The following is a 16,260-nucleotide window of genomic DNA, read 5'->3' on the forward strand; positions in this document are numbered from 1 at the left end:
AATAAAGATATATATACAAACATACAGCTCTTGATTCTTCGCTGGTAATTCTCCAGCGTGAAACAGCCTCCAATGTTCTCACTTGAATGAAAAATTAACTCAATTTATCAGCTATTTTTATTAGCTCTCTGACAGCAATTAAAAGGATTGCTAAGAAAGATAAGAAATTGTGGGAAAGATGTGTAGAATAAAATGACTGCTGAAGTTTCACAGCATGATATCTACAGAGCAAACCCTCCTGAAGGTTTTACTTTTAGCATCCATTTGGGAGCCTAAACCCAAAATGTTTCTCTTCTTCTGTGTGCTTTTAAAGAAGATAATATATGAACCAAACCAGCATTTTGTAGTTCTTTGGGTTGGGCTGCTGGGATCTCTTTTCCTTTTTCGCCTTTCTCATCAGCCTGGGGGTGTTTATGCTCCTTCCCCCCCACCACCTGCTTGGCTGAGTTTCACTCACTGCCTTTTCCTGGGATGGGCAGTGGCAGTGCTGCTCTCAGTGCTGTGAGGGGATGTCTGCAGGGACCAAGGGATCACAGATATTTTCTGTGTGCATCTGTGTGTGCCTGCTGCTGGCAGGGAGAAGAACCCCAGAAGTCTGGCCAAACTTCGCTGTGAACTTTGCTGTCTTCAAAAGGAGTTTGCTAAAGTACCTTCTTGAAAATCTGCCTCTGTGTGGAAGTGTTTCTCAATTTGTTTGAACCTTGATGAAATGGCATAGAGGGAAGCCCTGTGCAACTGTGCTCAATAGAAACATTCATTACAGCTAATTTACTTCGTGCTTTTAAGAGATGTAGCTATTCATAAGTTGTGGTTTTGCCTGATGCTGCTGGTAGTATTTGTTTTAAGTAGATACACTTGCCTGCACATGCTCTTTGCCCATCTGAAATCTTGTCTGGCTCTGTTGGGTACCTCGTTTTAAGCTTGGTGATCTGCAGTGTTAGGAAAATCCCAGTGTAACCTGGGTGCCTTCTCATTAAGGGAAAAAGTCCTTTATTGTGCATACAATTTCAGCTAAACAGTAGCAAGGAGCATAAAGAAAAGGTCTTGCCTGTGACCAAGAAATGGCAATTTTGAATTTTCCTGAAGCATTGTCCTTGTTCAGCCATGTTACTGCACTTGCTTTCTCAAGGCTGTTCAGTGAATAAGCTCAGGAGGCACAAAGGTACTAAAAGGCTTTGATTTTGCAGCATGCAGAGCCTGTGTATCCCATCTGAGATAAACACAAACCCACTGCTCCTGCAGGTGGGCCCTGCCAGTTGCCATGGGTACATGGCCATGGGAAGTTCCTGTTGGAATGGAGAGAACATTTTTGGTTTTTGTTTTGTCCCCTTTTACACAGCTGAGTGACTTGGGATTTGAAATAATTAGGCTGAATTTTTAAGAAATGGTGACTTCTCTGATTCAGGAAGTTTTGAAAATTTCCGGCCTGAGAGTATCAGCATGTGGCTGATTTAATTTGCCTGATAAAGACCAGATCTTTTCTCAAAATGAATGAATTGCAGTTTGTTTTCTGAAAGGAGAATGCAGTCTTTGGATCATGTGATGCTTAAATCTGAGTCTGTGGTTACATGCTTTGTCTTTTTTTATAGTCCATGACAAACCTGCAACATTTTTGCTGGTACCTTCTTAACTCCTTTCTCTGCTTGATATTTTTCCCCTCCACCTTCTCTTGTGTTAGTGATGCCATCTGGAAGGCAAGCTAAGGGATCTGATCTGCCTGGCAACTTAATCCCGCCAAAAAGGAGATGTATAATTATTCCAGCTACCTGGTTTGCCTTGCTGTGCAGAGGTTTGGATGGTACTGTTGGCACAAGGGTGGTACTGAGAGGAAATGGCAGAAGAGAAGGAATGGTGGTGGAGTGAAGGAAATGCTTCTTACAGCAGAGAATAGGATTTAGTGACACAATTGATACCTCTTTGCAGAGATTATTTTTAAGGCAGACGAAACCAGTGAGCCTTCCATGTGAGACACAGACTTTTATCCAGTTTCCAGTTACTCATCCCAGCAAGTCCAGGAAAGATTAGGATTTCCAGCTAACTCAGATGTATTTCAGGGGAAGGACAGAAAATCCTTCCAGTAATCTGGAATTAGAGGGTAGTCGATAATAATTCCACTGAATTGGATATGAGGAGTTCCTGATGACTTCAGTGTGAGTTTGCCTTTACTAAAACTGGATTTACATTATTTCTAGTACAGGAACAATATCTAAGGTATGGGTAATGCCAGGAACCCCAGAACACTGATATTCTACACTGATATGCTACTTGTGCATCTGGTGGAACATGGCAAGAGAAATAGTTACTGGAACTTTTTCTGGAATAAGTTCCCTAGAGAAGAAAATTTAAATTCATGAAGTAGAAATAAGACCGCTGTCTTTTGAATTGAACTAATTATTTCAAACATGAGCTCACTCCCATATTCACACAGGCAGTTCTGGTTCAGTCTTGGCTGACAGATGAACTCCTTTGTGTATCTGCAGTGTTAAGTGTGACAGCATATATTAAATACAGTGAGTGTGCTACAAAGCATGCAAGGCAAGTGATTTGTGAGCTCAGGGTAACTCTGAGGTTAGGAACCAGTCCTCCAGATCTAAACTCATGTGGTGACTTACAGATTAATTATGACCAAACATTACAATGGGTTGCTCTGTCATTGGAGCAGTGGGAGAGATCACTGTAGTCCTTTATTTGCAGATGATCTCAGTACTTTTTAAGTCTAGTTTTCTGTCAGTTATGTTACAAAGAGTAACAGTGATTTTTCTAGCTTTTCCTCTCACTGTACAATAGTGGATAATACCAGAGGCGTTTTTGCAGGCAGTTCTGCAGTTTATTTCCTTATCCTGCTGCTGTTTGGCCAAGTGCATCTTGCTTTTCTTCAGATTGACTTGATTCATTACAGGAAGAACAAATGTGGGTTCTGGACTTCACCATTTACTTGCAGACCCTTTGCTTATCTCTTCATGTATACAACAAATGATTTTACCAGCCATGAGGTATTTCTCTTGTGTGTTTGATAAAGGACTTTATGGGTAGGTCTTCAGTAGGATTTCTGTGCTTAAACTGCTCAGAGCAGTAGAGCAGTTGAAAGGGAAATAGCTAATGCTGAAAACCCTTTACTTTTAGACTGCAGTAATCTCCAAAATGAATCAACCACTCTTAAAACTGTGGCAGTTACACTGCCTGTGTCCCACAGCCTATAGAGATGTGTAAGGAAAAGCATTATAGTGACTCTTAAATTACCGTGGTGATAGGCACATGCTATCACATGTGCCTATCTAAATATCTAAATACACATTTTGTGATGTGTATTTAGACTAAAAGGAATAAAATGTATCTCTCTTCTTTCCTCCAGAACTCTCTGTAGCCTCAGTGCAACTAACTTTTTTGTTTGAAATGGAGATAGCACTATCCAAGTGGATGATATAACTGGTTTCTTATTGGTATTGCTTACTAAGTGCTATTTAGGGGAAAAATTGTAGGGTAGGGAGTGGAACAGGAAATGTTGGATAATATTATTATTATTATTATTATTATTATTATTATTATTATTTTATTGCCAAGGAGGGGTGAATAGTACCTAATCTCTGGTGACAGCTCAGACAGCATTCAGAGCTTATTATATGGTTTTATGACAATTGTTCAAACTAATATTCGTTTTAATTCATTTGTGATTGAAAGGTGGTTTTTGTACGTGTGCTTTTGCCCACCTTGCTGCTTCAGACTGCTTAATTCCAGCAACATGCTCATTTTGAGCAAAATACTTGTGTTGATTATTTGCCTTGGGATGGAAGGGTTGAGTTTATTTTTGTGAAGGTAGAGATCATTGATTTGGTTGTTTTAGTTACTGAAATGGGAGACATCCTTCTCAATATTTTGCAGTTGAAGTGATTTGTTTTGTACTAGGTGATGCAGTGAGGCTTTGTGCTGTAGAAAATTTGAAGTTCTGAAAAGCATTGCTGTCCCTGGGCAGAGTACAACATCACAAAGCAACAAGTCTTGGTCAATAAATACTCCCAGCTCAGCTGTTGCAGAGGTCACAGCAATTCTCAGAGCCTTGTTTTTGAAGAAATTATAATCTCAGGTAGTTATTCTTATCTCAGTCTGCTTATCTCTCTGTGGGCAAACCTTCAGGGCTTAGATATATGTTTAGTTAAGTGAAGCAAACTGTTATCTTTTTCTAACCAAATTTAGTTTCATTTTTGATGCACAGGTGCTTAAACTTTCCCAGTGAGTCTTTTATGTTGTCCAAGGCACGTCCTTTCACACTGCTTCAAAGGATTTAGTGAATAAGGAGTGGATTTAGGATTTTCATAGATGCAGGCTTGTGGTTCTTTGCTTAGCTGGCTACAGAAGATGAAGAAAAATGGGTTACAGGAGGTAATTGGGCACTTTTCTGTAATGGCTGCTCTGTACAGCACCTGCACATTGATTGTAGCCTGAAATGTTGGTATTTATGGTACACATTCACAGAAAGGATGACAAGTATCCATCTTGCCCTCCACAGAATTATGTCAGGTATTGTGAAATAGCTGGTAAGGGTAATAGCCTGACCATGAGATGACTGACAGCAAATTCTCACTTGTACTGAGAAACCCAACACGATTTTGGAATTTTGTGTATGGAAATAGTACTGCATTCTTTGGGGTGAGCTATGTGTTATTGGCACAAAACTAATGATTTTCAGAGAAATTACAGGGAACAGAGAACAGCTGTTTTGTGGGGGTTGTTTAGGATTTTTTCTCTTTTGCAAGGGTTTTTGTGGGCACTCTTGGTCAAAATTTAGCCAGTAATGGCATAGTTCTCTATGATCATGATGTGTGCTGTGATGAGAGCTCTGGCTGGCCACTTTTGCTGAATCCAGGGTATTTGCTGATTGTAGAGATAACTGCCTCATCCTCAAGAGTTGAACTACTGTCCCCTCACATCACAGAAACACAGAATTGTTTAGGTTGGAGAGGACCTTTAAGATCATGTGAGTCCAACCATTCTGCCAGCACTGCCAGTGGCACCACTGAACCATGTCCCCAAGTGCCACATTCACTCATCTTTTAAATTCCTCGGGGACAGCGATTCTGCCACTGCCTTGGGCAGCCTGTTCGAGTGCTTGACAACCCTTTAGGTGAAGAAATGGTTCCCAGTGTTCAATTTAAACCTCCCTTGGCACAACCTGAGGCCATTTCTTCTCATCCTGTTGTTGGGATGCAGAGCCTGACTCCCCCTGGCTGTCCCCTTCTGTCAGGGAGTTGTGCAGAGCCAGAAGGTCCCCCTGAGCCTCCTTTTCTCCAGGCTGAGCCCCTTCCCCAGCTCCCTGAGCTGCTCCTTATGGACTTGTGCTGCTCCAGACCCTTCCCCAGCTCTGTTCCCTTCTCTGGACACACTCCAGCCCCTCAATGTCCTTCCTGAATTGAGGTCCAGAGCTGGACACAGTGTTTGAGGTGTGGCCTCACCTCACAGTGAACAATCCCTGTCCTGGTCCTGCTGCTTCTACCAATGCTGATACAAAGTCAGGGTGATGGAGGGAAAGCTTGAGATCCTGGTTACAGTATCTGCATGTTTAAAAAGAAAAGGGGCTTTTGCAGACGGTCATGCTTAAGCAGGTTTTGAATGAAACCTGGGGCCTGTGGTACTGTCTGATTCAAATTGTAAAAAGTGATATTTTTAACAGAGCACCTCCTACAATGTTTCTCGCTCGACCTGCATCTCAGCACTGTACCACAGATGCTACTGGTGCAGTTATACCCCCAACATTCAGGAATAACAGGATTTCATAAATTATGGTGTGATACAGTAGACAAAGATGGTACCAACTTAGTGATTACAACACATGTGTAGTAGTTCCAGCTTACTTTTCTGGTTATTCCTTTTGCATGATGAACTGGAATGATGTTTATATATAACATAACATACTACATTATGTTTATATAACAATATATATAAATATCATTCCAAGTTTTATATATGCATGTTATATGTATATTATATATATATGTTTCACTTTGGCTTTCTCATGATTTGTCTTCTTTTGTCACTGTGCTTTTCCTCAGTGTGAATGTAAAAGCATAAATCCAGCAGAGTTTCCTGCCTCCTTTTAAAATCTTTAAATAGCCTTTTCTTGCTGTCATGCAGCAGATCTTAGCAGAAGTCGTTTGGTGCTAACAGCACTCGGGGTGCTTTAACAAAGAAATCAGTGACTGCAATAACTTCTATTGAACCTGGTACTATGTTTTGGCAAGTGCATCTCCGTTCCCTTTGCATCTCTGAGTAAAAGGTGCTTTGAGGAGGAGGAAAATATCTGTTTTTATAGAGCCATGCAGGGTATGCAGTCATTTTGTTGGTTTTTTTCCCCTAACTGTCTTTCCTGAAGTCTGCTGTAGGGTGACTGTTTATGTAAAGTCTAGTGTTTCCTAGCACTTTATTTTCAGGCTTTATGTAGATGAAATGCTTGTGGTCACTGTCACTGGTTCACCACATGAAGGATGCCTAATAGCATGGGAGCTTGCTGTCAGTGGGAGGAGCTCGCCGAGGAAACTTTTGGAAAAATCTGTCTTGTGTAAAACAAGCAAACAAAATTCTAGCAACAACTTTTATGTGACTGTAACCATGTGTGGAATGTGCACTCCTTCTCTTCCCCTTGGTCTCCAGTGTATATATAGCATGCATTCAGCCACTTGCTATGGATTCTGTGTGCTCCAGCAGGCAGCATGGAGCCAGCAATCCATTTTCTGAGACTCTCTCCTGCCTGCAGTCTAAGAAGGCAAGAATTGTTTCTGTTCGGTTTGTGGAGGCTGTTTGTGTGTTTTGAGTTTTAACGCAAACTGGAAAAAAAAAAAAAAAAAAAAAAAAAAAAAAAAAAAAAAAAGCTTCCTATTCTCACTGCCTTGCAAGGCATCCTAGAGAAACTGGAACCCTTTCCCACGAGGAATTGATGTATGTGCAATACTGTAAATATGATTTTAGTGCATATGATTTCTGTGGCCAGGGATTGATTGCAGCACATACCTGTCTGTAGCAGGTTATTGAGTAAACTCAGCAGATCTGTAACTGAGGCAGGCTCTTCCTGCCGGTAACAAGACCAAAGATTTTGCAGAACATTAATTCATCCATCTAATCAGCCGGAAATTTCAGAGGTGCGTGAAAGAATTGCCTCTTGGGCACCCTTGGAAATACCAGTTAACTTCATTATGCTTTTTATGTTGAGTCTAATCTGTGCTTTCAGATTGATCTTTTTCTCATAATGAAAATGTTAAGCAGGAGTAAAAGTTGTTGTTGCATCTTTGATAGTAATCATGCAACATGGATCAAATAGTATAACTCTGTTTAAATAACCTGAAATATATACAGTAATCTTAAGGAATGCATGCTCAGTTCTGCTTGTCTGTCTTGTCCTGCTTATCTTCTGTAGAAGTGTAATTCTCCAAGGTTTAAGTCCTGCACTAATGTGCCTCACTCCCAAATAGGACTACCTGATATAATTTATCCTCTTGGTTGGAAAGAGGGTAATTAAGAGAACAATAGAAAAGCTTATTAAAACTGAATTCAGGTTAAATGTAGTGAAAAGTGAGCTTCCTGTGACAAGATGCCTCCAAAATCATGTTCTTCTGATTTCTCACTGTCACAGTTCCCCAGCATTAGGCTGTGTCGATTTGTAGCAGCAGCTTGGGCTGTGCTGGTGGCTCTGTTTGCATTTCTGCGGTGGTTGTGATAGACTGGAACAATAACCTTAATCCCGGGCACCTTCTCACCCCTGAGGGAAGGGAGGAGTTCCACAGGAATTTACAATCTGCTTTACATTGCATTTCCATTTCTTGGGTCGCAGGTTTTTACATCAGGAAGAGCAGAAATTCAGCTATGTTAGCCCAGCTTGGCTTTGCAGGCAGTGTCAGTACTGAAGCCAGCACAGAGCAGGCTGCAGGACTCTCTAAAGCTGTGAGCACCCTTGCATACATCCACCCCCCCGTTTTTCCTGGGACTGATTCCTTACAAAATGGCCATGTTCATGCTAGTTACCATAATCTATGAAAGCTGGTTGTACATCCTGGGTTCTGCTTCAGTGAACTGGGAAGCCTGTCTGTCTAAAAACAAAATCACAGCAGCCAAGGAATTGTTTGCTTGTGTAGTCAGCCCAGCCCAGGCTCTGTTTCTCTGCCCTGGTTGCAGGCTGAGATTGCGGGTAAATCACATGGCTGGATCGGGTGGCTCTGGGGAGGCTCGCAGGGAAGAGCAGTGCTGGATGGGCCTTTCCAGCACATTCACTGCCTTAGTTTAGACTTCACATTTCAGTTTGACTCACGATTTTGGAAAAGTAACAGACTTTCTTAAGATTGCCCACACTCACAGGCTGATGGGACAGCCTCTCACAGTGGTTTGGGTGCAGGTATCACTTTTTATCTAATATTACTGCAGCATCAGTAAGTGGGGTAGAGTTAAGGAGTTACTTTACCGTCACCTCAGAGCAATTTAGGAGATATGGATCTTGCATTATTGGCTTCTTCTGAAAAGGAAGACATAAGTGGCAGTGGGATAGAGTTCCTTACTGCTATGAGGCTGCAGTGGGGGATCTCCTGGCCTCAGCAGTGCTGCAAAACTGCCTTAGGGCTCTGTGCAGTCAGGCCTGTTGATCAGCAGCAGGTTGGGATTGCATTGAACACTGCTGAACAGGGACTGTGATTTGTCCTTGACTCAGGTGTTGAAAAATGCTGAGCAGTTGGTGTTACAGCAGAGAATTCAATCACCCTATGACAGGCAGCTCAGTTTTTCCCTGATAAGGGCTTGAGAAATGATGAAGCTTTGCTTGTACTGGTTTTGAGCCTTAGTCCATGTGATGTTCATTGCAAATATATGTACTTTGAGCTTTTCCTCTTTAAGCAAATCCATGCAGCAGTACAAAGCTTAAAATCCAGGGCAGTGGCTCAACATCCTTGTTTCAGGTTCACCTCAGGAGGTTGGTGCTTGCTTCTGGCAGACACTGCAAGCCATGGACACTTCTGTTTTGAACTGTGCCTTCATGTTGAGTCTGCAGGGAACCTTGTTTAGAAGGGTTAGATAAGCACAATTAGGCTGCATTGCCAGCAATGGTGTTCTTATTTAATGCATTAATAAGTGCAGGTGGCAGGACCTCTGAAGTGAATTAAATGCAGTGCAAACTCCTGCTATACTAGCAGAGCCATTGTGAGCCACTGAATGCTGAGCCAGCTCATTTGAGAGATGAGGTGGGAGATGAGAATGAGCTGCCCATGCCTGAATGATAATTTTGAGCATTACCTTACAGCACAATTAGCTCGTGCCAAAGAACCAAGAGCAAGAGAGTGTGTTTTAAAGCTGCATTTCTGTCAATAGCACCATTAAGATAAGGTGGTCACAAAAACAGATTGTCTTGCTTGTCACCTTGTTCTGTTACCTGGCAGGATTCAGTAATGCTACAGTGCTAGAACACCACCACCCAAATCCCTTCCTTTCCTTCTATAGGCAAGATGCTGGAATCCAGCACAATTACTGTGCTGTGCTGGCCTTTCCCACAGTGAAACCTGGTTTTTATTTCCTGCTGCTTTAACCTTAGTATCAGTGAAATGATTCCTGGAAAGCTTGTATTGATTGCACATGATTGTCTAATTAAAGTGCAATAAGAAGAATTGCAGAACACTCACTCTTACAGCCCTGTGCTCATTGTAGACACTGTAAATTAGAAAGCTTTCTGTTTAAATATGGAAAATGTCAGTGCTTATTTCCTTTTGAGTTTCCAAGCGTCTCCTGAAGGCTGCACTTGTGTGATTAATTTTTTTCCAAAATAACAATTGGAAAGAAATGTTACTTGGAGAAGAAATGAGGCCCCACAGGCTTGCAGGGGCCCTGTTGTAAACCTACTAGCTGTAACCCTAAAGGGAGGCACTTCTAAATGAATATATTTTAATCTGAAACCTGCTAGATGATCCTTTGTGCACAAATATAAATGGATATCAATTATACAATATCTAGAGACAAGTCTTTAAATAGTACTCTCTGGTCTTACCTGGAGGCTGTTTGTTGCTCTGCCTGGACTTTATGGCTGTTTTGTTCCCTATTGCTTGTGGTTTGATACTTTCTAGTGACTTAGATCTTACTGAGATGTGTGCAATGAGCTAATAAAAAATAGATCCTTGTCCTTGATACATTGCAGAAAACCCAAGAGTTTGTTGTTACAGGAGTGCATCTTGCTTAGTCACTTGAATACATGGCCTCGAGGAAATCACTGAACTTACCCAAATCTTCAGCTTGCATCTCATCTCTAGATGGCCCAGGATTCACTGTGCAGTATTTACAGAGCTTTATGACTGATCAGTAATCCTGCCCAAGACACTAGGCAGAAAGATCAGTAGAGAATGTTGGACTTTGAATTAATTAACGATGCATCAACTGCATACAAAACCTCTTAAATACATTCAGTGTCATGTGTGAAACTGATTTTTCCCTTTCTTTCTCTTCCAGATGTACTTTCCGATTCCCTAGCACGGTTATAAAAATCCAGTTCACATCTTTATACCATAAAGAGGAAGTAAAAGAGGAAGCCTCAACACATCCCCTTCGGCCACTTTACCCTCAAATATCACCTCTGAAGATCCACATCCCGGAGCCGGATCTCCGGAGCGTGGTCAGTCCCCTCCCATCCCCCACAGGCACTATCAGGTAAGATGTTAATTCTCAAAAATGTGCTCTCTGACATCAGTCTGTCAGCCCTGTTTTGTTTGGTATGCTTGGTGCAAGAAATGCCCCATTAAAAACAAACTAGTTAAATCTCTGATGTTCAAAATGATGGAAGACTGCTAAAAAATGGTATGGTGGCCAGCAGTAGGGCACAAGGGTTTTGTTTAAGAGCTCAGAGGGTTCAAGGGTAAATGCGAGTGTTGGTTTCACACTATAGAGTTACATATAGAGTCTATCTTTGGCAGTGGAATTAGAAATATTTATTGAGAGCTACCTAAATGCATGGAGAAAAGAAAGCAAGCATATACTTTCTATCTTAAGACTGCCTGTTTTATTTTTATCTCAGTAATATTCTGGTGTTGCTGGGTGGTGCTGCTCTTATCTGAAGTTAGGGACAGGGGTGGCCATTGGCACGTTGTTTCCTGGGAATGGAAGGAAATGGGGGTAGGATGCTGACCATGTACTGAGGGATTGTAGCAATCTAAATGTACATCTGGGCGAGTATCCTGTTTTGTGAATGATCTGATCCGTGGATGTGCAGTAGAAATAAGGTGAACATCAAGTTACTGTATGGAATATTTTCTTTTCTCTTTGGCAAAGAGTTGAGGCTACGGAGTTTCAGTGAAATCTTTTGAAGTTAAATCTGTTACTTGAAGTATCATGCATTTTGTAAAGTAAAGGACACTTGTGGTATAGGATCATGTATTAGAATTTTAAAACATGTGGGCATCAAAATAGCAAGAGTGTGCCTGGTAATAGTAGTAGCCTTTGGGTTGTTTTCTTGTCTGTACATTTGTAAAAAGGTATAATATGCAAATCTCTTCTGGCAGCACTAATTCAGTGAGTAGTATTCAAATCAGCATGGCTGAGACCAAGACTTCAGAGTCACAGTGAAGTTGGTTTGGGTTTGCATGATCCAGAGGCTTGTTTGGGTTTTTCCGACCGCCTTACAGAGCTGCACAGATGTGCAGTGCAGATATTCCAGAAAGAGGGGGCTGGAGGTAGCTGTGGTTTTAGTCCTCTGTTCAAGCACTGCTTTTAGTTTATATTTAACCTTCTCTTTTTAGATGAAGCTTGTTGCTGGGAGGGGAGGGGGATGGTTCCTTTGCCAACATATGGTAGTTAGTTTCCATTCAGTCATCTTGTGCAAAGCAGCACAGTGTGGTTTGTGTTACTAACAGAGGCTGTATCTTTTGACTCTGGCATATGCCTGCAACTGATATTTGATTCCCTGAGAATGTTTCTTTTGCATAAGGAGAAAGTGGAAATAGTAGTGTTGAATTGTGCTCGGCCCCTAACGCAGTGTTTACTAAGGATGATTAATGATTGCATCCGTTTGTCTCGAGCAGAAGCTAATCCAGCCCAGTCTTCAGAAAACCTCAAAAGACATCTGAGGTTTCGCTTGCTGAAGCCCTTTCATTTCCGAGTTCCTCTTACAGAGAAGGGCCTGGCACGTTTGTAAACATCCCTGTTCAGCCCCTTCAGCCTTCCCCTCTCCCCTGGCAGGGTCTTGCAGCTCTCCCCTGTGGGCCAGGCTTGGGAAGTGATTTGGGTGTTTCTGCCTGAGAAGGGAATGCTCCTTTGGGAGCATGTAACTCTGCATTCTGGCCATCTCACTTCCAGGGCAGCTCTTTGCTCTCTTGGTGGCTTCACAGTGCTGAGTGAGGCTGGCACAGTGTCCTCTCCTCCTTCCCAGAGGCAGAGCTGGGAGGGCTGGTGGGGCTCAGCATGAAACTCAGACCCCTCTCCCACTGCTGGCTTTGGGAGGTGGTTGCTGGGTTCTCCTCCTCCTCCTCCTTCCTCTCCCCCTTCTAGTATTTACTTTCCTAATTTGGTGCGTTTGCCTTGCTCCTCCCTGATTGGCCCATGGAAAATTATTGCAGTTTGGAAATCCTGGGCAGGGTGAAATTTCCTTTTTGGAAAGTGGCTCCTGGCCCCCTTTTCCTGCCTCCACCCTGGTGTAGGGCAGGGGCTGTACCTGCACTCCCCCCACCAGATCCAGCCCTGCCCTCCTGACCCCCAACCCTGCTCTCCTGCCTCCCTGTTTACACTGCAGCTTGCTTCCCTGCAGATTCTCCCCTGCAAGCTTCTGGTTTTTTTCCAACCTATTTATTTTCCCTCTGCAAAGTGCAGTGCCTAGAGAGGGAATGAGCTTTAGTTAAACAAAACCAAACCTGCCACCCTCAGCAGCTTTGCAAAGCAAGATTCCTGCTTATTCCTGGGGAGAAATGTGCTCACTGTTTTCTCAGCTAGGTGTTTCGTCTCCAGGAGGGGCTGTGTGTGGATGTGTTTTGAATGCTGTTGTACAGCTGTAAAGGAAAATGTTGCTTGGCAGCATGCTGTGAGGGTTGCAAACAGGCATGGATTATTTCTTCCTGCTTTGAGTTCAAAACTCCTTTTCAAAAAAATCAGACTTGCATTTTTCTTTCCTTTTCCAGAAAGGAAAAGGCCACTGTGGTTGTAGGAACTCAGTAGAAGCAGCCTGCCATTTTACACAACATAGGAAAGGGCAAAGTAGCACTAAACTGCTCCGCAGTAGGTTCAAGGCATTGAAAAGCTCTGTGATAATTATGTGGGGTTTGCTTGAATTCAGCTCTACTTTTTGGAGGTAAAACTGAGTCACAGTTTCAGGAGTTAAGGAACTGTCTGTCAGTACAGGGCTTTAAGTTTCTGCACCTTGCATTTGGAGGCTCCTCTCTGAGTGACAGTGGTTCCACAAAGTTTCTCACCTGTGCTGCAAACACTTCACTTTGCCTGATTTTGTGATAAATGCACAATATCTACATGTATGTGGCTCTGAGTTGTAACCCAGTCCACAGAGTGGCTTGTGCTTGGATTATTATCAGATCTACAGGGACAAGGTGTGATGCAGGACTCTATTCCTGCTCTCAAAGTCTTACTGAGTTGGAGTTTAGATTTACAGTGTTTAGTTTCCTTTTTGCTGTGGTCATTGTTAATGGCCCTGTAGCAGTAACTTAACTCAGTTTACCAAATAGCATCTCTCTGCAGCCTTGCCCCTCAGAACTGGGGTGGTTTTAATATTTCTGAAAATTTAATTATTTCTTTGTACTTGCTTCCCTATTCTAGACAGCAATTATGTTCTCAGTGAGATACATATATAGAGAGATAAACACACACACACACTACAGTACAGAAATATTAAATGTCCTACTACGGAGGTCAATAGTATTCATATTTTACAGCTGCTACTTCTGGCTTATCTCTGCACTAGAATAACTTCGGGCTTGAACGTTTTGTCTTGTACTTGTTTGGGTTTTTTTCACAGGGCATGGATTCTTAGCTCACAAACAGTCTTTATCAGTAAAAAAATTTCTTTGACATGTAGGAGTAAGAGTCCTTAGGGTCCTGTGAGAACCACTGCTTGAAAAGTGTCTGGTGAGGTTCAGTGTTAACAGCTAGACTGGTACATATTTGTGTGTGAACCCAAATTTGTATTTTAACTGTTAGCTCTTAATGTGCCTGCCCATATTTGGCTGTTACTAGAAGGGTTGATAACTAGTTTGCAATGCAGTTAATGGCATGAATAATGAAAGATCAACTTCTTTTGTTCTATAAGCTTGATTAGTAAACCAGAAGGTGTGAGCTGAATTGCTTGGTTTCGTATGGACCTTTTTTCCCTGAGTGAAATGAGTTCAGTAAGATATTGCATGCTCTGATAGCGGATTACTCAGAGCTAACTGCAATTATCTTGACTTAGCCACCAACTCGTTTTGTGGCCTTTAACAGGTCATTTAAATTCATTGTCTGATTTTTATGCATGCATAGTGTAATTACTACTTCACAAGCGTGTGTAGTAGATAAATTATGTATTGAGCTCTTATTCCATAAAGCATGACATGAGTATGTGCGAGCCATGTTCCAGCAGACCTGCAAATGCTGGCTCTGCTTTGATCCAGACTCAGCTGGGAAAAAGGAGGGGGGCTTTTTATAGGCTCTAGGATAGCCATGCACTGCCGTTTCACAACCCTTGGGATTTACTCTGAAGGTGTGTAGGGGAAGCTGAATGAAGCCTGGCTTCAGTGGATGCATTCATTCACTGGAGCAGGATGCATAAATATTCCCTGTTCCATTTCATTCAGGCTTTGCCTCTTCCCAGAGCACTGTGAGCCATTGAACTGCAATGCCACTGAAGAGCTCCAAGGCAGGTTTTTTGCAGGCTCTTTTGCATCATCTCAGTTATACATTACTTCCTGCACTCAGGCAGAATGCACAGCTCAGACAACTCCCACAGTTGGACAGAGAGGTGATTATTTTTAATCACCCAAGTCTCCAAACCACAAGCCAAGGAGGATGATGCATATACATCACATAAGAGAAGCAACAGTGTATGCTGGGCTGGGGAGCTCCTACGCATGTTTATTGCAGATAAAGGACTGTGTGCTAGAGGACATGTGCCAAGCCATGTGCAGGAGGAAGGCTTGCAGATGTCACCAGCTCCAGGAGCACTTCCTCTTCCCCAGTGAGTATAAAATGCTCGCTGAATCCACATTTGGAGTGAAGTCACTTCCTTTCCAGGGGAACCACTGGAGCGCTGACGAGTAATAACAATTTCACCTTTCGTGGATAACTCACTTTCTCTCATTTGTGGCTTGTTCGACAGCTTTGGTTTTCTTCAACATTAAGCAGGCAGGGTAGCTCTCAGATTTCTCCTTTCACATCAAAATCCAGCTTGGTTTGGCAGTCTCACCCCTTGTGATTGCTTCTGAAACCTGTCTGAAACACGCAACATGCAAGGACTTGCCTTTCTTTGAGTTACAATTTTGGGGCTAGGCTGGGGAAGGTGAGAGCAGTGGAGGATTCTCTGCCATTCTTGCTGATTGGTGTATCGTGGAAAGGCTTGTTTCGCAAGTCCAAGGGCTGTACTTTGACCTGATTCTTGCTGGTTGCACATAAAAAGCCTCCCTGTATCTTCATGCCCCTTTTTGCAGGCTCACGAAGTGGAGTATTGTGGTAGTCAGAGGTTTGTGCTATTTCTCTAACCATAGTCCTTGTGCCCAGGGCAACACACTTCCAGCTTGCATTCGAGGAACAGAATGAGGATTATAAGAAATTATGATTTTTTTTCTCTGTACCCAACAGGAGCTTTAAAAATGCCGGGTCAGACTGGAGTCTGTATACTGGCAGCATTGCCAAGGCTGTAACTGATCCCTGCTGTGTGTCTGTACCTGCTTCACAAATGTGCAAATGGGAATTTTTCAAAGGCACTACCATGTGCATACCATATCCTAAACCAGCAATGGTTTTGCTCTTCTTTAGCAGTGCAGATTCCAAGTCAATTTTTTGAACAATTTTTTGTGGGATCCCAGCTAATCTTTCCTCTTTGTCATAGAGAGGATAGGTGCTTTTTCCATATGCCTGGCTTAAATTTAACCTCCATAGCTTGATCCCTAGATTGAGTAATAGGGGAACTTTCCTGCATTCTACTGCTGCCTCTCCTTCTGGGGAAGTTGGCACTGGAATTTGGGAGTGTTTTGATTTCCAGATTGTTCACAGACTTGTAATATGACCATAAATAAATAATGTAAGTACTTGTTGCTTCATTTTTATTTTTATTACCGCCTA

General features: G+C 42.4%; 1 protein-coding gene across 1 annotated transcript in view; it reads left to right on the forward strand.

Annotated features, from left to right (window-relative positions):
• FOXK1 (forkhead box K1) overlaps window positions 1-16,260 on the forward strand; it is a 56,675-nt gene that overhangs the window by 15,903 nt on the left and 24,512 nt on the right. The window contains exon 2 of the mRNA XM_053991927.1: window positions 10,462-10,659. Within this exon, the coding sequence (XP_053847902.1) occupies window positions 10,462-10,659 (198 nt within the window). The remainder of the gene's footprint in view (window positions 1-10,461; window positions 10,660-16,260) is intronic.

The sequence above is a fragment of the Vidua macroura genome, chromosome 16 (genome assembly GCF_024509145.1).
Source record: "Vidua macroura isolate BioBank_ID:100142 chromosome 16, ASM2450914v1, whole genome shotgun sequence".
NCBI lineage: Eukaryota > Metazoa > Chordata > Aves > Passeriformes > Viduidae > Vidua > Vidua macroura.